Consider the following 23,339-nt stretch of genomic DNA (forward strand, 5'->3'; position numbering starts at 1 on the left):
GCAATGTAGTGTCAATACCAATAAAAAATACACTCCGCTACATAACACCTTATGCACATTTAATATGTTTCATATAATTCCCTGGCTCGGAACACTAATATCGAGCACACAACAAACATACACATATAGGAGCATACAAGTGACTTTCAAATTGCAAATAGATTGTTATAAAATTATTCTGTAATACACTTAAATGGAAAAAAGAAAATATTCCAGGAGTTGAATAAAATTGGAGGATTAAAGAAAAATATAGCATCAAAGTGGAAGTTAAAGGAACACTATAGTGTTAGGAATACAAATAAGTATTCCTAACGCTATAGAGAAACGGTGACTAGGGCCCCGTTCCGCGGCGAATAAATGGTTAATTAACCATTTATTTGCTTACCTTAATTCAGCGCCGGGCTCCCTCAGCACTGGTGACCTTTCCTCCTCCATCGACATCAGCATCCGAGTGAACTTCTCTGAAACTGCTATGTTTTCAGCTGCAGGGTTAAAACTAGGGGGACCTGGCAGCCAGACCACTTCATTGAGCTGAAGTGGTCTGGGTGACTATAGTGGTCCTTTAACCAAGTCACTCATGAAAATAGTGATTTTGCTTTAAATATAGTTAAAATAAGCTTATATACTCCACAGCGTAGTACCATGGCATGTATTACTCAAGAACTTACCAGGTATGTTATTTTACATACCAAACCCAAAAAAAAAAAAAAGGATAAAAGAAAAAAGATATTTTATATATAGATGGCAAGAACAATTAAATTCAGATCAGCCTATAGTCTTTTTCAAATAGCTTAATGTAAAGTAAAATGTTAGGATGCAAAGGCAACAGGGCACATCAACTAAACCTTCTTATCACATGTTGGTACCTAAAGGCAACCAATGGGCTTGTTTCCCATAATGCAGAGTGCCTTGGATAGACTTTAGAATTAAAAGTGGAAGATTGCATTACATGCGGTATTTCTATTTTGTCCAGCAGAAAATAGGTATTTGTAGTTTTGCACTACCATATTTACAACAAGGTATTTTTTATGTCCTATTTTCTCTTTCTTTAAGGGTAACCTTGCTTACAATGTTCACTTCTATAGAGAGATGATATGCATGTATGTATGTATATAGATATTTTTCTTAATTTCATGATGAACAAATATGTTGGTGATATCCTACGAGAGGTTTTTGATATCATCTAAAGGATTTGTAAGTCAGTCACTATTACAGTACATGAGTATTATATACATTTAAAAATGCTCTATGGAGAATTGACAAGAAAAGGGAAATGTGTATCGCTTATTTTGTCACATAATGCTGAATTGTAGATCACACTACAAACAACAATAACTGATTAGATGGAATACAAGTCTGGTTTCTGGAAACCCAGCTCCAAATTGTTCTTGAGTCTTGAATTACATAACAAAGGACAATAGTTGTTCCTCCTCACTTGACCAATGAAATATGAATTCTTCTATACAGGCAGACAATGCATTCGAGACACTGGTTTCTCTTGAAAGGTTTACTGGTAGTTAGTGCACAGCACTAAAATATAAAATAGGATATGGATAAATATTAACTGATCACTGCCAAATGGCATTGCACTGCACAACCAATAAGGCGTGTAACCTGCAGAGTTTCCAGAACCACAACATTGGAAATCACGGGACGGAGGTTTTCCTTCTAGCACAATGCTACTTAAATGGCCTGGCATAGGACAATGATGGAATGTCTTTCACTTTGAAGGTCACATGAGCACCTCTCTGTGTATTTGTTCTTTATCCTCCGTCTCTTCCTCAGCTGCCTCATTCTCGTCTCCAGACTCAATGTAGATAGGCCAGTCACCATCCACCTCATCTTTGTCCATGCTTTCAGACGCAGGTTCAGGGTGACCTCTGCTATGAGATTCCTCGTGTGTCGTAGTGACACAGGTGCAGCTGTCACACAAGCCAAAACGCCTCAAACCAGGAGACAGACTGCTGGTGAACGTCCGACGGCAACCTTTACAGATAATTGGGCGGTTGGACCGGTGTACCTAGAAAAAGAAGGACACGGTTGTGGTAATTCACATGTGAATTGTCCCAAATTCTAAGTAAATGTTAAATTATATGCCAAAATAGACAAGCTGAAAACAACAGTGTCTTGGGAGACTATTCAGCAATTGCAGCCTATAATTTGAGATTAGTTTCAAGTTTTGGTGAATTATCCAGTGAGAAGCAAAGTACAGGTCAGGCTTTGCTAGAATTGCTCTGTAATTTCTAATACCCACATGAACTAAAGATTTGGCCCAATAGAAAGAATTACTTGCATTCCACCAAGAGCAGCATCTGAAAGTAGTGAGATGTTCAATTAAACTCACAGAAGGAATAAGGAGCTTCAACACAGTTATTTAGCATGCCTTTAGCTCATTTATGCTGCAAAACCGTACCTTCGATATTGTCTTCTATAACTCCATATCCTCTAGAAAACTCCTGGTACCAGGTGATCCATTTAGATTCTTGCAAATCCATTGTTTTGCTTCCTCTGACTTGCTAAAGTAAAGTTGAGTGTATATGACCATGGGTCCCGCTATCATTTGTGGTTGTAATGTTCTGAAATCACACCTTCATGGCTCTAAAAGGGTTGACCTTTTTGTCTTAGATTTTTCACAAACCAATTCCTACAAATACCTGGACGACCTTATTGTATGGGAATACAAGCTCATCTCTAAAATTTCTCTGGGAAAGCAGTTTGATGTACTAAGCTGTTCCAATGCTCGATCCTCTTAATCTTGTGAATCTTACAAATTCGCTTCCCATTCAACACCCATTTTTTTCAAGTTTCTCTCTCTCGTTTTTTAATGTTACTGTTGTAAAATTGAACAAGCATATGTACATCTATCTACTGACTTACATGTGATTCTGTGTGCTTTTTTTTCTGATAATTGTGGCTTAATGTCCTTCCTAACAGTGTTAAATAAAGAGTTATTTAAAAAAAGAAGTATCACGGATTTAAAATCAGAAGATTGCATACTTACAGTAAGTGCATGGCTGCGCAAATGCTCTTGACGAGTAAACCTCTTGCCACAAATCTCACACGGGTAAGGCCTCTCTCCTGTGTGTGAACGGATGTGACGCTTCAAAATGCCCTTTTGTTTCGCAGTGTAAGGACAAAACGGACACTTGTGCAGCTTGATGGGAACCACTAGAACATCCCCTAAAGGAAACATGGTATTTAGCACACAGTTGGTGTTAAGCAATCTAACTACGTAAATTAAACGTATTATTTTTTTTTACTTATTCATTTTCAAAGTAAGTTTACAAATTTTAACTATTCAGACTTTTCGATAAATCAGAATGGAACAGGTAACATTAAGCAAAATGTTTAAAAGCTTATCTCTTTTCTGCAAATACATATTTTACATTATTAAGTAAAATTAAACAAGATTGAGAAATTTAACTAAAAATCTATATTTACACCAATTTATTTTACATTATTTATTTACACGGATTTATATTATTATCAATGCTGTTTTGATGAAAGATATTAACCTGTGTCCTCTCCATACCAGTCACCCTGAATGTCCATCATAGAACTCATGGGGACACCTGCATCCTCTTGACGGGATTCAAAGTCACGTGGGAAATGGTGAACTTGATCGTCCTTCCTCTGGTTAGAACTATTACGTAGGAGAGCCTCTAAAAATTGCTTCATATGATAATTATGAGAGAGATCCATCCCTGCACCTCCATGCAAACTTTCATCTCCCTGCTCCATTCCAGGCGGCATTGGGTATGGCTGAAGCCCCTCAGTCACTTCTACCACATCAGAATCAAATTCTTCCTTGGGTTCCACTGCTTTAACAGAGCTCTTTTCCTCGGGAGACCCAACACTGGGGTTATCCTTATCCAAAACCTCTACAGAGTTGCAGCTACTACAATCTCCACATGGTGGCTCTTTCTGACAGTCTCCAACACCTCCTTTCTCTTGCAAGGCCCTAAGAGCTGCTCCTCTTGCACTTCCTAAGCCATCACTCCCACTGTCAGCTTGACCAAATGAACTTTCTCGCTCAATCTTTCTGCAGATGTCCAGTGAGGAGCGAATATAGGCCTTGCAAAAGTTGACCACATCAGTCATTTGCAAATAACTAGCTGCACTCATAACCTCGATCACATTCTCTCCACACAGGTTCAGTTTTCCAGAGTAAAGAAAGTCCAGTATGGTGGAGAATGCCTCAGAGGTAACAATATCTAGAGAAGCTGTACTATGTCTTCCACTGTCCTGGATATAGTGGACAAGCATGGCTCGGAAGTAGCCGCTGTTTGCAAATAATACATTCCTGTGTGCCTTGAAAATTCTTCCTTCCACAATGATACTACAGTCACAGAAGAAATCTCTCTTCCGCTGCTCATTCAACTCTCCTAGGAGTTTTGTATAGTATGATGGCATCTCCATGTTTTAAAAGACTCCAAACCAACTGCAAAAGATGAATAAGAAATAAAATGAATCTAGTTGGAAATTAATTCTAATTATGCGGTATTTTACAAATGAACTTGTTTTGCAAATGTAAATTGAGAGCAAAGATCCTAACTCATGATAAGGACTGGCTCCATTTAAGATCAAAAGGCTATCAAGTGCATTATATATTGTAGCAAAAGGCAGTCTTTTTATTTGAAACAAGTGGAGACTTTCCACTTTCTTGTTTTAAAAAAAAACCTGCCTTTTAGAAGAAACCTCAGGTGTGCCTGGATATTTATTTTCTTCCATTTGACATTCTCCAGTGTAGACTGAAATGAGCAGTCTACACCCACCAGGGCTGCAGATAAGCAGATTATATCTATATTGCTCCTATCCACCCACTACTGCTCCATCCTTAATCACAGCTCTTACCCCCTGTACTCCTTATCACAGCCCTTATCCCAGATCACAGCCCTTATTACACCCTTTATTTCCCTACACTTACTACAGCACCAGCACCCACTAAATCTTCTATTACACCCTGCACTCACTACAGCCCCTAATTCCACCAGCTCCCAACGACCCTCTCCATCTGCACACACTATAGCCCCTATTACTCCCTGCATGAACTACAGCCACTATAATTACTACACCCACTAAAACCCCTATCCCATATGCACCTCTACAGCCCCTATCATTTACCTGCACCCAGGGCCGGCCTTAGGCATTCAGGCACCCTGTGCAAAAACATCTTCGCAGCAGCCCCCTCCCTTGTAATCCATGTATAGTGTGTGTATAGAAGTAGAGTGATTGTATAGGGGATTTATTAAATTAATAATGATTTAAAAATAAATATTCATTACCCACACAGAGTTACAGGCAGACAGTCACACACACACACATTTACAGGCAGATAATTACAAACACACACAGGTACAGATGGACAATCACGTACATACAGCCACATATACACAAATTACACAATTCTCACCTATCCATCAAAACAATTTCAAATGGCACACTGACCGCAGTCCACTCTTTCAAATACTTGGGTATGATGTTAGACCCCAATCTATCTTTTGGCCTGCACATAGAAAAGCTTGCATCTAAACTTTATCCAAAACTAGGTGCCCTGTACAGAAACAAATCCTGCCTAAGCCCTTCAGTAAAGGAAAAGATTGTACAGCAAATGCTGATGACAATCATTGATTATGGGGATGTAGTATATGCATCTGCATCACAATCCCACATTAATAAACTCAGCACATTGTATAACTCGTTCTGCCGATTTGTGCTACAATGTAATTACAGGACCCACCATTGTGACATGCTAAAAGAACTAAACTGGCTGTCGCTGGAATCCAGACGCACCCTTCATCTTTCTAGCCTTGTGTTTAAGAGCTTTTCTGGGAAACTCCCACCCTACCTGAACGCAATGCTTTCCCCGGCTGTTCCCACTTCCTACAACCTCCGATCCAGTACCTACCTCAATATAAAAAGAAAGCAGCCCGATCCTCCTTCTCCTACAGAGCACCGCATTTGTGGAACGACCTCCCGCACAAATTAAAATCTTCCCTAAGCTTAAAGTCCTTTAAGAGATCCTTCTCTACATACCTCAAAACAGAATGTACCGGTCATGGTTGATTATATATTTCCTACCTGTTCTATGTTAAATGTTGTATATATTGTATATTAATTTTGTATTTTATTGTACACTAACTGTAACAATGCAATGATTTGTGGACCCAGGACATACTTGAAAACGAGAGAAATCTCAATGTATCTTTCCTGGTAAAATATTTTATAAATAAATAATATACAGTGTCACACATACACCGTTACATGCAGAGAGACAAACACACACACACACAGGCAGAGAGCCACACAAACACACACACACACACACACACACAGGCAGAGAGCCACACACACACACAGGCAGACAGTCACACAGTTACCTCTATTCATTATGGAGGTGGAAGTAGTGCAGCTCCTGGATTCTGGTTGTTGGGGAAGCAGGGACTCCTTCCTGCTTCCCATGCAGCAATTACCCGGTACTTCTAGCCCCGCTCCCACCGCAATGTTTTTTTTGTTTTTTTTTTTAATCCCGGGTGGAGAATAATGAAATCCTCCACCCGGGTAGCCGGCAATGTGCAAACTGTGTCGGCTGCATGGCACCCTCTGCTCCATGGCGGCCTGTGCAGCCGCACAGCTCGCACACCCGTAAGGCCGGCCCTGCTGCACCAAGTACAGCCCCTATACTTTCCCTGCACCCATTATAGCACATAACCCTCCCTTGCACTCACTACAGCCTCTAACCCCCCTGCATACCTGCATAATAGTTTCTATCCCGTCTACAGTAAGGTGCACACAGGCTTCCACTGAGTTGCGGTGCAACTTTACTACCAATGTAAGCAAAGGGAGGGTGAAATGAATGGGTGCCAGTGTAAATGTGTATTTTTGTGTAATGTACTACAGCCACAAAATGTTCTGTAATTCTGTTTAATGACAGTGAAGGCTGGAACATCAGCTTTAGTCCTATTGATACTTCTAAAAGGACTAGCAATTTTTTTCTACTAGTGGTACATTCATTATGTGGGCGGCAACATCTAAATATCTAGTTTAAGCTCAAAATAACAGGTTTGTCAAAAGCAGGGACAAAAGGCTAAGGACTAATCCCTTAAGAGAGCTAAACTGGATAAATTCCCATCAAACCCCAAAATAAGTGCTAGTCATCATCTTTACAGGTGTCAGTGGGGATTGTATACAAGTAAAATGTTACTGAAACAAGGCAATGAATAGGCTTGGTATCTTTTGAGTGAAATTAAAAACTTGCAAACATATTTCATACATTTGAAACTCTTGCTGTGCTGTAATAAATTGTGACATTTTTAAGAACCCTTTTATTAAAGGGTTTTAGATGGTGTTTTAGGAAGTTACAGGATCAATTATAGCATATTACATTTTTCTGTTTTTTTCACATTGAAATTCGCCAGATTGGTTACGTTGTCTTTGAGACCGTATGGTAGCCCAGGAATGAGAATTACCCCCATGATGGCATACCATTTGCAAAAGTAGACAACCCAAGGTATTGGAAATGGGGTATGTCCAGTCTTTTTTAGTAGCCACTTGGTCACAAACGCTGGCCAAAGTTAGTGTTAATATTTGTTTGTGTGTGAAAAATGAAAAAAAAAAAAAAAAAACTAATTTGAACGCCAATTTTGGCCAATGTTTGTGACTAAGTGGCTACTAAAAAGACTGGACATACCCCATTTGCAAAACATTGGGTTGTCTACTATTGCAAATGGTATGCCATCATGGGGGTAATTTTCATTCCTGGGCTACCATACGGTCTCAAAGGCAACGTAACCAATATGGCGAATTTCAATGTGAAAAAATTGAAACGCAAGCCTTATATTTGACTCTGTAACTTTTGATAACACCATAAAACCTGTACATGAGGGGTACTGTTATACTCAGGAGAGTTCGCTGAACACAAATATTAGTGTTTCAAAAAAGTAAAACATATCACAACAATTATATTGTCCGTGTAAGTGCCATTTGTGTGTGAAAAATGCAAAAAATTTCACTTTCACTGATGATATCATCGTTGTAATACATTTTACAGTTTTGAAACACTAATATTTGTGTGCAGCGAAGTCTTCTGAGTAAAACAGTATCCCGCATGTACAGGTTTTATGGTGTCTTGGAAGTTACAGGGTTAAATATAGTGCTAGCAAATTAAATTCCCTGGACTTTTGACCTGGGTTGTCAGGCAGGTCCCAGAAATTGTAATTAATAAAATTACCTAATTATGTAAAATTATTACATAAATGGGGGCGTGGCCTAGCAGCGGTGCGGAATGGCTGCCTAATCTCTGAGCTCCTCCGTACTCGCCCTGCAAATCGCTAGAAAGCTGCCCCAAACGCAAATATGGGGAAACACACTAAGGCTGGGGGTACCCCTAAACCAGCGGCCACCCGCCCACCTGCAATCCAGGCATCGGTCAGGCAATACATGACCACACAGCCGGACCCATCTTCCCAGGCCTCCGCTGAGGCCTTCCTGTACTCGGAGGCCTCATCCATGAGCCCGAACTCCCAGGTCGGCGACGCGAGCGGAGAACCCACTGAACACCCGCCGGCAGACTGGATGGCCCTGCTGAGAGCACTGCCTACCAGAGCTGATCTGACCCAAGCCACATCGGCCCTCCATGCCTCGATCCGGGCCGACCTCCAACTGATGAGAGCGGACATGCAGGGTATGGCGGACCGCATGGCGCGGCTGGAAGAGGAACAAGACAACCTCACTGTGGCCCACACAACCACGGAGTCCACGCTTCTCAGCCACACTGCCCACTTACAAGCCATGGCGCGCCATGTAGAAGACCTCGACAACAGGGGCCGCAGAAACAACCTGCGGATCCGAGGCCTACCTGAAGGCGAAGAACCCTCAACCCGGCTCACAGACACACTTACCTCCTTATTCAACGACCTTCTAGGCCGTCCTACGGACACGCTGATCGACTTTGTCCGTGCACACAGGGCATTAAGACCCAGAGGCCCTGAAGGAGCGCCGCCAAGAGATGTTATATGCTGCTTAACTATCTTCTCCCTCAAAGAAGACATACTACAGGCGGCTCGTAATGCGGGATCCATTACCCACGAGGACCACCCGATCCAGATATTTCCTGATCTCTGCCCGGCCACATTGGGCTACCGCAGGGCCCTGAAACCCCTCACTCGAGCCCTGACGGCTCAGAAGGTGAGATACCGATGGACTTTCCCGACCGGCCTAATTGCTCACACCCCTAATGGTCCCATGCCGGTACGCAACCAACAGGACCTGCAAGATCTCACCATCGAGCTCCAGCTACCACCTTTCAACATGCCTTGGCCGGACCCATTAGACTTCTATGTAGGCCCACCGAGGCCGACACGAGACGACCCACTGCCACAAAGAAGAACTAGATCTAGACAGGAGACGGCGCGACCAGTCGGCAACACCCGCTGAGTTCTACGGCTCCTAAGAGACTTTGAGACCCACAGTTTGAGGTACCTGCCTATGAACAATAACCCGCTGGGGAGCTTCCCATAAGGTATCTCACAAACCACACTGAACTGCCGGTCTCCCTCTCTTGTTACACTTTTGGGTGGGGGGCTGAAACGGGGGATTTGATGACTCTGCGGCTCACGCTATGCCTCGACCGCCACTCAGAAGGGGAACATTCTCTTAACCGGCTGCGTTGCCATAGAGGGACTGACATTGCCACACCACCAACCACGAGCCGCAGAGACGGGGAGACTCGGTGCCACCGGCACATTTTGGGACTACTAATAATGGTGATATAGGGTCTTTGTCGGAGGGCCCATCCTCCCCCTCTATTGAAGTGGATGGGTATATACCATGGGGAAGGATAGGCAGGAGGGAAACACAACCACCACACACACGCCAGACGCCAGAGCTCAGGGCCACAACACGACACGCCATCCAACTAGACACGCCATGATGCTCGCACACACGACTCACAAGGCTAGAAGCCTGGTCCACACGACATGCATAATCTTTACGATACCCCACTCACAAGATCACAGATAACCTAGGGGCTAGAGTATTTTTTGGGCGGGGCGGGTAGGGGGTAGCCAGAGGGGCCTTCCACGTGGGAGTTTTTCTTTCTTTTTGTTGTCACCGCTGTAGGTGACCCCACGGGGAAACACCTCGTTTTTTTTTCTCCTTTTTTATCCTTTCCTCTCCCCTCTCTGAACCGGGACACCGGAGAGAGACCGGGTATATCCGAGAGGCATTCAGTAACCAGTAGGCCACGTTCCCACCTGGTCGGGGTGTCAGGTAGAAAGGCAAGGGGACTCGACCGAACCGCTAGTACGGACGGGACGACTCCACCTCGGCCTACACCCGAGCCATTATTTTGTATAGTGTTGTTTTATTGTTCATTGTTTACTTATTGTTTACATAGTGTTCATTTTATTTTTCTTTTCTTTTTTGTGTCGTCTCTGTATCTAATCCTAGGTGCTCAAAGTCCGGCTGCGGTGTCCGCGTGGGGACTCGGGAAGGGGCCTCATCAAGGACCACCCGTCCAGGTAACACCCTTTCCCTGTACCTCTGACACGCTCCTCCCCTGAACCCACCCACCACCTGAGCGGTACTGCAAACCGCAGGCCCACCATTTATCTGCCCGCACTACCCCTCCCAGAATAGCCCATAGGTACTCCGTCATGCAGAACACGAAACCGGTAACCAGAGCAGACATCAACATTGTCTCTATTAATGCCAAGGGCCTTAACCAACCTGAGAAACGATCACAGGCGCTCCGCCACTTTCACAGCCAAAGAGCCCACATAGTATTCATACAGGAGACACATTTCAAGGAAGGTCTGACACCTAGAATGACTGACAAACGGTTCGCCCAATGCTATCTCAGCAACAACCCCTTAGGAAAATCCAAAGGCACGGCCATCCTCCTTCATAAATCCCTACATTTCACACCCACAGCAACCATGAAAGATGACTGGGGAAGGTATATATGTGTTAAGGGAACGATAGCTGACCGTACGTACACGCTAGCCAACCTGTATGCTCCTAACACTGCGCAACACCGTTTTCTGACTAAATCACTGAAAGCCATCATGGCCTTCACGGAGGGTTGTCTGATCATGGGAGGAGACCTAAATGTGGCCCTACAACCGAGCCTAGACACCTCTACGGGCACCTCGACGATACCCAGACATGTGTTGACCACTATCAACAAAACCCTTAGAGACCAACGCCTGACCGACTGTTGGAGAGCGACACACCCTGATGACAGAGACTTCACCTTCTATTCCAATCCAAACAAGACGTACTCCAGACTTGACTACTTTTTCCTACAACACTACTACCTGACTGATGTTAAGTCTGTGACGATTGGGACCGCGACATGGTCCGACCACGCACCACTCACCATGACGCTAACGTCTCCCCTCTATAAGCCGACGTGCCGCAACTGGCGACTGAACGAAGCCCTACTTAACGACCTAACAGTAGCCACGGAATCCCGAACCGCACTTACTCAATACTTCACTGACAATGTTACCCCAGATGTGACACCCCTCTGTGTGTGGGAGGCCCACAAATGCGTGATACGAGGCTACTTCATAGCCAAAAGCGCAGCCCTGAAAAAAGCAAAGGCTGCCAGACTGGCGACCATAATCACGGAGATACAGGTGGTGGAAGCCAGGCACAAACTTACACGGCTCCAGAGCGATGGTGCCAAGCTACTGACACTACGCAGGGAACTGGCATCCATCATGAATGCCTACCACCAAAGGGCGCACCTGCGCACCAAAGCCTTCTTTCACACACACGCCAACAAATGCGGGACCTTGCTGGCCCGTATGATCGCTAAAAAGAGAGCAGAATCCTACATACCTAAAATTCGTGATAAAGAAGGGCGACTGAAACATCTCCCGGGAGACATGGCGGCGGCAATACGGGAATATTATGCGGAGCTTTATGCCATACACCCCGACAGGGAGCCACCACGCCAAGGTGACGCCTTACCAGAAACTAGACAATACCTACGCACACGCATACATAACCGACTTCCCAGGGAAGCTACGAATGCCCTTGACGAACCGATCACGCCTCGCGAGTTAGCCTGGGCCATAAAAGAGTCGAAATTGGGCAAATGCCCGGGCCCTGACGGTCTCCCCACTAGATACTATAAAAAATTTGCTGACGTGTTATCCCCACATCTCTTGACTGCCCTTAACACCTTACGTGACGGAGCCAGCCTACCCACACAGACTCTAGAGGCCAACATCTCCCTAATCCCAAAGGAAGGTAAGAACCCGGAACTCTGTGCGAGCTACAGACCTATCTCCCTACTAAATTGTGACCTTAAACTCTTCACAAAAATACTAGCCCGCAGACTACAAACCTACCTCCCTGATCTCATACATAGAGACCAGGCAGGGTTCACGCCCCAGAGAGAAGCAAGAGACAACACCATCAGGACACTAGATCTCATCCACAAGGCACAAGACAGTCGGGAGGGCCTCCTCTTGCTCTCCACAGACGCGGAGAAGGCCTTCGACCGCATAGATTGGGGCTACATGCTGGCGGTATTGGAAGAGATAGGTCTGGGCCCGCACATGATGAGCTGGATACGAGCACTATACTCCAAACCCACAGCAAGGGTATGCGTGAACGGACTGTTCACGAACCCGTTCCCCATCCGGAACGGCACAAGACAGGGATGCCCCTTGTCCCCATTGCTGTTTGTACTGGCACTGGAGCCCTTTCTTAACTCTGTCCGGGACAACCAAGCCATAAAAGGGATACAGATAGGGCAGACGAGACACGTAGTGGCTGCCTTTGCAGATGATCTGCTGTTTTATGTCACTCAGCCTGAAACATCAATGCCAGCAATTATGGCAGAGTTCCAGCTCTACGGCCAATTATCGAATTTCAAAGTTAACCTCGCCAAATCTTCGGTTCTGAATGTCTCGATCCCACCCAATAGAGTTGCAGCCCTGAAGCACACGCTCCCATTCCAATGGTCTGACACTACTATAAGATACTTAGGCACCTCCATACCAAGAGACCTGTCACAAATATACACCGCTAATTTCCAACCCCTCCTAACCACAATACGTAGAGACCTGGAGGAATGGACTAAAGTTCGCCTTTCCTGGTTTGGACGCATTGGAGTGTTGAAAATGAACATCCTGCCCAGGCTGCTCTACTTGTTACAGACACTGCCAATTCACATACCTGAGGCGTACTTCTCAACACTGCGCTCCATGGCACTCAGATTCACATGGCACAACCTACAGGCACGGGTCAAACACGACACTCTCACATTACCAAAACGGAAGGGCGGCCTGGCCCTCCCAGACTTCCAGGTTTATTACAAGGCAACCCATCTCCAGAGGGTGATGGAATGGTCCAAATCGGAGGTCCACAAGCTATGGAAGGAAATAGAGTCAGACCAAATATCCAGACCAATAGGGCTCCTACCGTGGCTAGATCACCACCAGGGCAGACAGCTGGCTAACCCACACCCGCTAATTAGAGCAACCTTAATGGTCTGGCACAAAGTGGGGACACCCTCCTCCTTCACCACGCCCATCTCACCACTCTTACCCCTGACGCATAATGACGCCTTCCCACCTGGACTAGACGCAGGCCCGTTCCAACAACTGTTAGGAAACTCACTACCCAGACTCTGCCACGCTACCACCAATGGCACGATACGGACTCTTGAGTCCCTGCTGCCCGTGGGGAGACCAACGTTCATGCTGCAGTTTAGATACAAACAACTATCCGCTTACCTACTAATAGTCACCAAAGACATCCATGCCCACAGGCCGCTCACAGACTTTGAAAGGCTCTGCCATGACCCAAACCCACTGGCCAGGGGACTGTCCACACTCTACAGCCTCCTCATGGACGCAAAGAGACTTCCCCCACCGAGCTTCATGAGTAAATGGGAAACCGACCTGGGAATTACACTCTCGCCAGCCCAATGGGAAAAGATCTGTACCCTGTCCCTTCACTGTTCAACATCCAGCGGCATACAAGAAACGGCCTATAAGGTACTGTCTCGCTGGTACCGCACGCCACTGGCCACCCATTCCTACGACCCAACCGCCACCAACAACTGTTGGAGATGTGAGAAAGCCCTAGGCACTCTCTTCCATATCTGGTGGACGTGCCCCCTGATACGACCCTACTGGGCAGCGATCCACACGATCATCACCAAATTTTCTGATACTCCCCCCCAATTAGACCCAGCAGCCTTTCTCCTGCACCACACCTCCACCCGTAGCTCAGCTTACAAAAAATCCCTAACGATCAGGATCTTAAATACAGCCAAGAGTCTCATTCCCTTATACTGGAAACAAAAGACCCCACCACCTGTGTCGACCTGGTTTAAGCGCATGGAAGAGCTAAGGGCACTAGAGGAACTCACCTCACACGCAGAGGGGAGGGAACAGTCGTATATGACGACCTGGACACACTGGATACTGACCACGACGAAACCTGACTTCCAGACGCTTATCACAGACTGAGTAGACATCAGAAGGGACATGACCCGAGACGATGGGTAGGGGTGACAAGGAAGGACCGACAAGACAGCGCACGTCATACATAAAACTACCACTGACAGACGTTAACTCGACAATTCTGACCCTGACAGAGACGAAGGACCACATAAACCTAAAGGGAAGGGAGGACGCTTTCTCAAACGCTGAGGGATCCCCCCCCCCATTTCCCCATTTTTTATCCCCCCCCCCCCCTCTCCCCCCCCCCTTCCCGGGTGGACTTGCGGGCCGCGCAGCCGGACCAGGATACAGCAGACCACAGGTATGCCATTAAATGCTCAACTACACATGTTCCGACCTGGAAACCTGCGCGTTTCTCTGCATTACTTTACCGACACCTCAGAATCGCTAACAATGTGCCTTATTACCTGTATCTGCCAGTTGTTGGAAACCTGCGTGTTTCACTGAACCACACTTGAGACGTTTACCTTTATTGTTATTTGCAAATTTATTCTTGAAAATCTGAATAAAATTTAATTCACAAAAAAAAAATTATTACATAAATATATCCGTAGAATTATATATATACACAATTCTTTTTCAGGAAGCAGGGGGAGTACCTGTCATTACAAGCACTCCCCCTGGTGGCACTGCCTTGGAGGGCTATGCAGTCCATGCGATTGTGAGGTCCTTGCAAGGACCTCGCGATCACATGGCCCAGGGGGGCCGAAACAGACGGAGGGGGACTCCCTGGTCTGCCAGGTGAGTCCCCACACCGCGATCGACGGCGACCGGATAAGTAAATAGGACGGCAGCAAGCACGTGCCTTCTACTTACAAAGCCTTGGATGGTCACAGGGAAGCCTCTTTCTCTCCTGTGATAATGTGCAGTGGAGTTGAGCATAGCAGCATGCATTTGCAAACCACTATTACTGAATAGAACGAACAGGGCTCAGAATTTCCACTCTCCAACTAGCCTTTTTGTCGAGTGAAACGTCAACCCTGGCGAGTAAAAATTCACCCCTGGTGAGTGTGCTATGGACTCCCCAGGTTTAAAATGACAAGTAACTTTTAAGCCTGTTTAGTAGCATAGGACTTTGAATTTTTAGCCTTGAAACAAAGACAACAATCAGAAGTGCCTGCTCCAAAATGTATACAATGTTTCTTAAAATTGGCAGTCTAATCACCATAATCATTACGTGCAGGGCCGGCCTTAGGGGTATGCGAGCTGTGCGGCTGGGTGGAGGATTTCATTATTCTCCACCCGGGATAAAAAAAAAATATTTGGGGCGGGGCTTAGCGTGCAGCAGAGGTGGGGCTTAGCGTGCGGTGCTAGAAGTACCAGGTAATGTCTGCATGGGAATCAGGAAGGAGTCCCTGCTTCCCCAACAACCAGAATCCAGGAGCTGCACTACTTTCACCTCCATAATAAATAGAGGTAACTATGTGTGATTGTCTGCCTGTGTCTGTGTGAATGTGACTGTCTGCCTTTTTTGTGTGCGTATGTCTGTCTGCGTGTGTGTATGTGAGAGTGACTGTCTGCCTCTGTGTGTGTGGCTGTCTGCATGTAACGGTGTATGTGTGACACTGTATATGTGGCTGTATGTACGTGACTGTCCATCTGTACCTGTGTGTGTTTGTAATTATATGCCTGTAAATGTGTGTGTGTGTAATGAATATATAATAACACAGGGGTATTGCTGTACTCAGCCAACATAGCTGAGCAACATATGAAGTATTTTACAGTCGTAGCACACATAAGGTTTGCAAAATATACTGTGCAAACTCACTTTGTGTGTCAAAAAGGCAGAAAAAACGCTTATTACCACTACACTTGGTACAAGCTAGCGGAAAAATGATCCCACGCTAAGGTTCAAAATATGCCTTTTGAAATACCCTGGGATGTGTTCTTTAAGAAATGGTATGCCTTTATGGTGTAGTTGTAATATGTAGCCTGCTCAAGTGCTCCAAAGTGGAACACGGACACATCAAAACCCTCCATGAAAATTCACACTTAAAAACGTAAACTTGTCACGTCTCTTTTACAGCACTGTAACTTCACAAAATATTGCCAAAGACATACAATGGGGGTGTCATTTTACTCAGAAGACTTAGCTGAGCATAATTTGGGAGGTTTGAACTTAGTGGCACATATGAAATATACAAAAGGCCCAGCAAAAATGTAATCCGTATGTAAAAAATGCCCAAAATATTTTTTTACCACATACTTTGGCATATATTGGTGAAAAAATGGGGGCATGTTAAGGCCTTTGTGGGGTTTTTTTGAACAGTCAAACTGTTATAATACCCCAAATGGAAGCATTGGCTCATTAAATCCGTCTCTCAAAAATCTACTGTGAATACTGAAAAGGACAGGTCTCATATATGGCACTGTAGCTTCACGAAATAGTGCCAAAGACATACAAAGGGGGTGTTATTTTACTCAGCAGGTGTAACTGAACACAAAATAAAACTTTGTAAATGAATAGCACACACCAACTTTACAAAATACACATGAGAAGTTCTTTGTTATAAGTTTGTGTGCCAAAAAAAAACACAATTTTTCTCCAATATTTAGCAGAGGTTGGCGGTGAAATGACTACGTAGAAAGTGTCAAAACAACCTTAGGTAAATAGCCTGTGAGGTCTACTTTATATAAATATATACTTTTGTGTGGCAATTTTGTTTTATTTTATGGCTATTAGGCTTACAAGACAAACATACCAAATTCTAAAATTGCTCCACATTAAAAGTTTATTTTACTCCTTGTGCTTTGTGACCTGTAACTACCAAAAAAAACTGAAAATCCCAGACACATTATATATTCTGTAAATCAGAACAACTAAATGAATTTATTTTTAATTGCTTTCTTTAACCTGCACTAATTAGGCACACATTATTATTGCAAAAACTGTAAAAAAGAAAATGTTAAATTTTTTTTTGCATTTTTTTGATAATAAATAAGCATTTATATATATATATGTTACATCAAATTAAAGCCCTTTCTGTCCTTTAAAAAACAGTATATAATATGTGTCGGTGCAATAAACGAGAGAGATGCAAATTGCAGTTGAACGCAAACAGCAAGAAAATGCAAAAATTGCTTGTGTCATTAAGCGTAAGACAAGCTTCTGAAGCTGTGTCCTTAAGGGGTTAAGAAATACAACTTCCACAATGTTTTGCCATTCTAAAGACTGGAAAAGCAACACGGGGATTGTAGTGCTAGCTGATCAACCTCTTATAAAATATGTATTCCTAACAATATAGTGTCCTAGTCACCATTTCTGTGATCCCCCAGCATTAGTTAAAGAGTACTTTTACTCACATTTCCTCCCACGCCACACTACTTTATTTGTGGTTTCCCCCACCTCCTTGGTTGAGAACATCAATCCTGATGATATCAGGCAATACAGTACTTTCCTATAGGAGAGCATTGCAAGCTAGTGCACATGCGCAGCAAGACGCCGCACCAGATGGTCTCTATGAGGTAATCTGATTAAAACAGACAATATTTACTTGGCTATTTGTGCAAAAACACCTCTAGTGACTGTCAGAGTTACACAGACTAGAGGCAATTAAACCCTGCAATGTAAACATTGCTGTTCCTGAAGTATGGCAAGGTTTTCATTTGCAGAGTTTAAACTAGAGTGGCATGGCGCCAAGATAACTTAATTGAGAAGAAGTGGCCTAGGTGTGTATCAAGTCCCTTCAATGGAACACTATAGTGTCCAAAGTGTCCTGACGCCATTCCATGGGAAGATGTCAACTGTTTTAGTACAGTTTGAAAACTCACCTGGGTCACATCAGGAACACACCACAACTGCTCTTCTAAAGGCAGTAAAAAGTACTGGTTAAAGCAACGCAATCGCTGACTGAGACCATCAACTGAGAAATCTCAGTCTCACTCAATGAGAACAGTCCTGCATTGGCTTACATAGCTTTATAGAGCCATCCAGCTCTTCCGACTAGAGAAGACGACCAGATGTGACGCTGGTGCCCGGCAGGACCCAGGAAAGGGTAGTAGTGGTTATAGTGCTTGGAGCACTCCTTAAGCAAAAAATAAATATAATTTTTAATGGAATACCTACATCAGTATTGATATTAAAACTACTAAGGTATGTCTGTGGTGTGGAAAACATGCACACAAAATATACCCTAAATACAGCTTGGGCCAAAATTCTGAATTTGACAGGTAAATACCTTACTTGTTAGTAGTTAGATTATTTTGTTGCAGGTACATATTACTAAGTCTTGAGAGATTCATCATGGGTAATTTCATGAAGGAACGAGTAAAAATAGTGTAATTTTATTTCCAAAATGACAGTTCCAATATTTTGATATGAAGAGAAAATTGTCCTGATATGTGTTTTCAACAGGATGAGGCTACTGCCCATACAGACAGGGCCAGAATGCACCTCCTGAGACAACTGTCAGGAATTCCCAGATGAATTCACCCAAACTGTCAGCTCTCGATAACTTCCTATGGGGAAATTTAAACGAGTGGGTGTATGTGAACAAACCGCATACACTTGAGCACCTCAAGGAGAACACCCATGCAGAAATGTGCGCTACAGCCTCACACATTAACTAATGTTATGATTTAATTCACTTAAAAAGATGTCATCTTTAGTACCCAGTCATACAAATCCCCATACGTTAAGCATTCATTGTACGTAATATCACTGAAATTGGTTCATTAATAAAGAATAAAAAGAAAAAGCTATTGACTCCTCACACCCTACTCTGAATTTTGGCTCACCCCAACTAAACTTTTGTTACCAATTGATGATAAAATGATAATAGGAAAACAGTTCAAATGCTCCCTATGTAAATTATTTTGTTAAAGGGATTCTATAGTGTTAGGTATACAAATCTGTATTTATAACACTAGAGTCCTCTGCCCTCGCCTCCCCCCAAAGCCGCTCCTGTGGCCAATAAAGTGCTTACCTGATTCCAGCGCCAATGTCCATTGGTACTGGGCCGGCACTTCGCCTCCACTGATGGGGGGGCTTAATGAGCGGGAGTCCATTAGGCCCTTTCCATAGGACAGGGCTTGACAAATTTGCTTTCAATCTAGGAGCCAGCTAAAAAAGTTAGGAGCCATTTTTTTTCCCCCCGACGACGAAGATACAATTCTTAAAGGGACACTATACTTGCCAGAACTACTACAGCTTAATGTAGTGGTCTGGAGTCTATAGATTGTCCCTGCAGGCGTTTCAAAGTAAATGCTGCCTTTTCAGAGAAAAGCCAGTGTTTACATTGCTGCCTAGAAACACCTCTAGTGGCCATCACTCAAACGGCCACTAAAGGGTCTCCTACTTACATTCAGCGTCTTCACGCTCTGCATGGAGGCGCTGAATGTTCCCCATAGAGATGACATACCCACCCAGACAGACACACCCACCTAGACACAACACACACACGCTGACAGATACACCCTCACCCCACACAGTCACAAAGTATTATTTGATACACACACACACAAAGATGCATAGATACACACAAACAGGCATAACATATATACACACACACACACAAATAAAAAAATAATACATATTTTTAACCACCCTCCTGTTTCCTAACTTTTGGGCTCAGGGGGGTGGCTTCACTGGGGTCCAGTGGGACTGGGCAGGAGCAAATGGCAATAGGTTAGTGGGAGCAGCTGCCGCTGTTCCAGACTCCACCTACTCCTGTCTCTTCAGCCTCGTGCAGATCTCTGTGTGCCAGGAGGAAGTGAAGGAAACTGTAATTACTTCCTCCCGGCATGCAGGGGAAAGGGCGGGCAGCCGGCTCTGCATAAAGGGGCTGGATGAGGACAGCGGCCGGACCTGCTTTGCGCACTGTGGGTGGGCGGGCTCGGAGGAATGCGGGCGGCAAGCTGGCAGTCTTTTAATGCTGCCCGTCAAACTTGCAGTTCCCCTGCGGGAGGAGGGAGGGAACAGGCTGACCAATTACTGGCACCAGGGCATAATTCCTAGTTGCAATGGCGACCGAGATTTGTCAAACGCTGCCATAGGAAAGCATTAACTCAATGCTTTCCTGAGAGGATTTCACTGATGCTGAATGTTCTCATGCAGAGTGTGAGGACGTCCAGCGTCATTTAGGCGACCTAGAGTCCGGTAAAATCCCAAAAGCACCTCTAGTAGCTTTCCGGTAGACAGCCACTAGAGGCTGTCTTAGTGCTGCAATGTAAACATTGTGGTTTCTCACAAACTGCAATGTTTTACATGGCAGGACTAAGGGGGACAGGGACACTGCACCCAGACCACTGCAATGAGCTGAAGTGTCTGTAGCTCTTTTGGTCTTTGGCACCACGATTAAACTTACTGTCCCGGCACATCACATTTTGGAAAAAAGTAAAAGGTTTATATTATATACTGTAAATTCCTACTTGTTCAAAAGCATATTGGAGTAATAAAAACAATTAATTAAAGTATTCCCAAAACGGAGATGAATAAACTAATCTATTTTGTGGTATTTTTACTTAACTGCAAGTTATGCATACGTTATTATAACCTAAATTGTATTTTTAGTTTGTTTTTCCTCATTTATTCATATTTTGTTCACACCCATTACATACAGCTAGGATGTCAACAGATTGTTTCATTTTAAATAAAATAAAACACAATATAAGAAGGAGGAAATTTCAAAACTCGCAGAAAGTTTGGGGGAAAAAAAAAAAACTCAGTTACAATAAGATTAATTAATAAACTGCACAGGATATTCCATTGCACCTTCCCAATGGAGTGCAGTAAATAAATACATTATTAAGGTAATACAACTGATGCAAAGGGGAGGGGGTTAAGGGCCCTTTTAGCAAGAAATCCCAAATATTACAATGGTGTATTTATGATGTAAGTGGGGTTTACAATGCATTTAACTTGAGTGGAGGGTTTACAGTGAGTTTTAAAACAAAGGACATTTCTTATAGTTTATACTGGACTCTAATGAGTGCACACCTTATTTCAAGGCATTTTCCAGGTACATTTAGTATACACCATGGAGGGTGCTCCATATTTCAGGACAGGGAGGAAGAGGAGGGGGCATTTTTACCGTGCATCTTATTATAGGTTGATTGCTTTGGCCTGCTATCTGGAATTTATACTTAAAACAGGAAATCCTACCCAGCACTCTAAATATCCATTGGCTAACTCGTCTCCTATATCCCAAAAATTTAAAATAATTAAAGCTCCATTCTCCTCACCTTACAGCCAGCCCTTGCGCGATGCAACCACACTTAATTGCAAGCTTGGCGAAGACAACCAATCAGGAAGCCCGGCTTCGCGAGGCACGTCGGGAGTTGTTGTTTTAAGGACGTTTTCGCTGGAGCATTATCGTTTGGACGGGAACTACAACTCCCTGCATGCAAGAGGAGCGAGCGTCTCTTTCCATGGAACGCTGACTTTCCTGCGGATTAGTGTCATTAACCCACTTCGTGCTGCAGGTCAGGCAGCCATTCTCCCAATTACTCACAGTTTGCCAAATGCTCTGCTGATATTGGAGAATTTGGGTCGAAAAAGGAAATTAGACTCGAAGCAGTGATTTTAAGGTTATACAAAACGGGAGTGGTGGAGCAAAGAGAAAAAAAAAATAAACACATTGTGATATACTTTATATACAATTTGCTACATAGCTAAGCTAATATAAGATGGAATGCTGCAGGCCCTGTTTATAAATAACCCATACATAAATACAGTAACAATCCAAAATGGACTGCACTCTCTCACTGCTGTGTTTATACTATATATTTACAATACAATGCCCCATACTTAAAATTATCACCACAATAGAGCTTGTGACCAATTCTAATAATTTATATTATTATTATTTATAAATCACCAACAAATTCTTACGCGCGGTACAATGGGCGGATTGAGGGCTTTGCTCAATGAGCTTACATGCTAGAGGGACTAGGGTATAGTGACACAAAAGGTAAGGGTAGAGTAGAAAAGTAGGTTGCTAGGATAGTGTTCATTGAGGGCTTAGTGTTTTGTTTTGATGACAGTCGCAGGAGAGGAATCGGTGCGGGGAGGGAAAGATGTTCACAGTTTAATTTATATGCTTTCCTAAAGAAGTAAGTTTTCAAAGATTTTTTTGAAGGAGTGGAGACTGGGTGAAAGTCTAATAGAGAGGGGAAGGGCTTCCATAGGAACGGTGCAGCCGTAGAGAAGTATTTTAGGCGAGCATCAGAGGTAAGAGTACGAACAGAGGTTTTTATTAAACAAACAGAACAAAGGAAACAGGTAGCGCCAAAATAAATACAATATTGTGGTAAGTAATAAAAAAAAAAAAATACAATATTGTGGTAAGTAATAAAAAACTAAATACAATATTGTCGTGAGTAATAAAAAAAGGTACCAAGGGGGGCGTGGCTTGACCGCCGAAAGTGATGGCCGCTTAGGCAGAGAGCTCTGCACCCCGACCGGTCCAAAAACCACGCCAGACGCGAATTACCCGCTCACCAACACCTGAAACTGAAAGCAGAGCAACGAAGAAGGTTTAGGAGATGGCCCAACACAAAAAATCGGGAAACAAACAGATTTACAAAAAAAAAAAAAAATCGGGAAACAAACGGAGAGACGGTACTCCATCCGTAGCCGACCTCCTCACAACGCCTAGGCCGCAAGCGCATAAAGATGGCGGCGGCCACGCGAGCGCGGACTCCCCAAGCTCACCGGGCACCAGGGACCTGAATGCCCCGACACAGCAGGCCACAATGTCAGACATAATGCGGTCACTGGCAGAAGTGAAAAACTTTTTAGCCGGGGAGATTGAAAGATCGGCAAGAGAAGTAAAGGCCGAAATACAAACTGTGGGGCAACGTACTGAAGCCCTGGAATGGCGGATGGACCAGGTAATAACGGCCCATAAC

General features: G+C 44.1%; 1 protein-coding gene across 1 annotated transcript; it reads right to left on the minus strand.

The window, feature by feature from the left end:
• Positions 1 to 760: 760 nt before the first annotated feature.
• On the minus strand, positions 761 to 21,741 carry ZBTB8B (zinc finger and BTB domain containing 8B). The gene is made up of 4 exons (XM_063444536.1): positions 21,672 to 21,741; positions 3,516 to 4,441; positions 3,002 to 3,180; positions 761 to 2,020 (listed from the first exon to the last, which is right to left on the minus strand). Exons 2-4 carry the CDS (start codon positions 4,417 to 4,419, stop codon positions 1,733 to 1,735), a joined length of 1,371 nt encoding a protein of 456 aa, XP_063300606.1. The 5' UTR covers positions 4,420 to 4,441; positions 21,672 to 21,741; the 3' UTR covers positions 761 to 1,732.
• Positions 21,742 to 23,339: the final 1,598 nt, after the last annotated feature.

The sequence above is a fragment of the Pelobates fuscus genome, chromosome 1 (genome assembly GCF_036172605.1).
Source record: "Pelobates fuscus isolate aPelFus1 chromosome 1, aPelFus1.pri, whole genome shotgun sequence".
Taxonomy (NCBI): domain Eukaryota; kingdom Metazoa; phylum Chordata; class Amphibia; order Anura; family Pelobatidae; genus Pelobates; species Pelobates fuscus.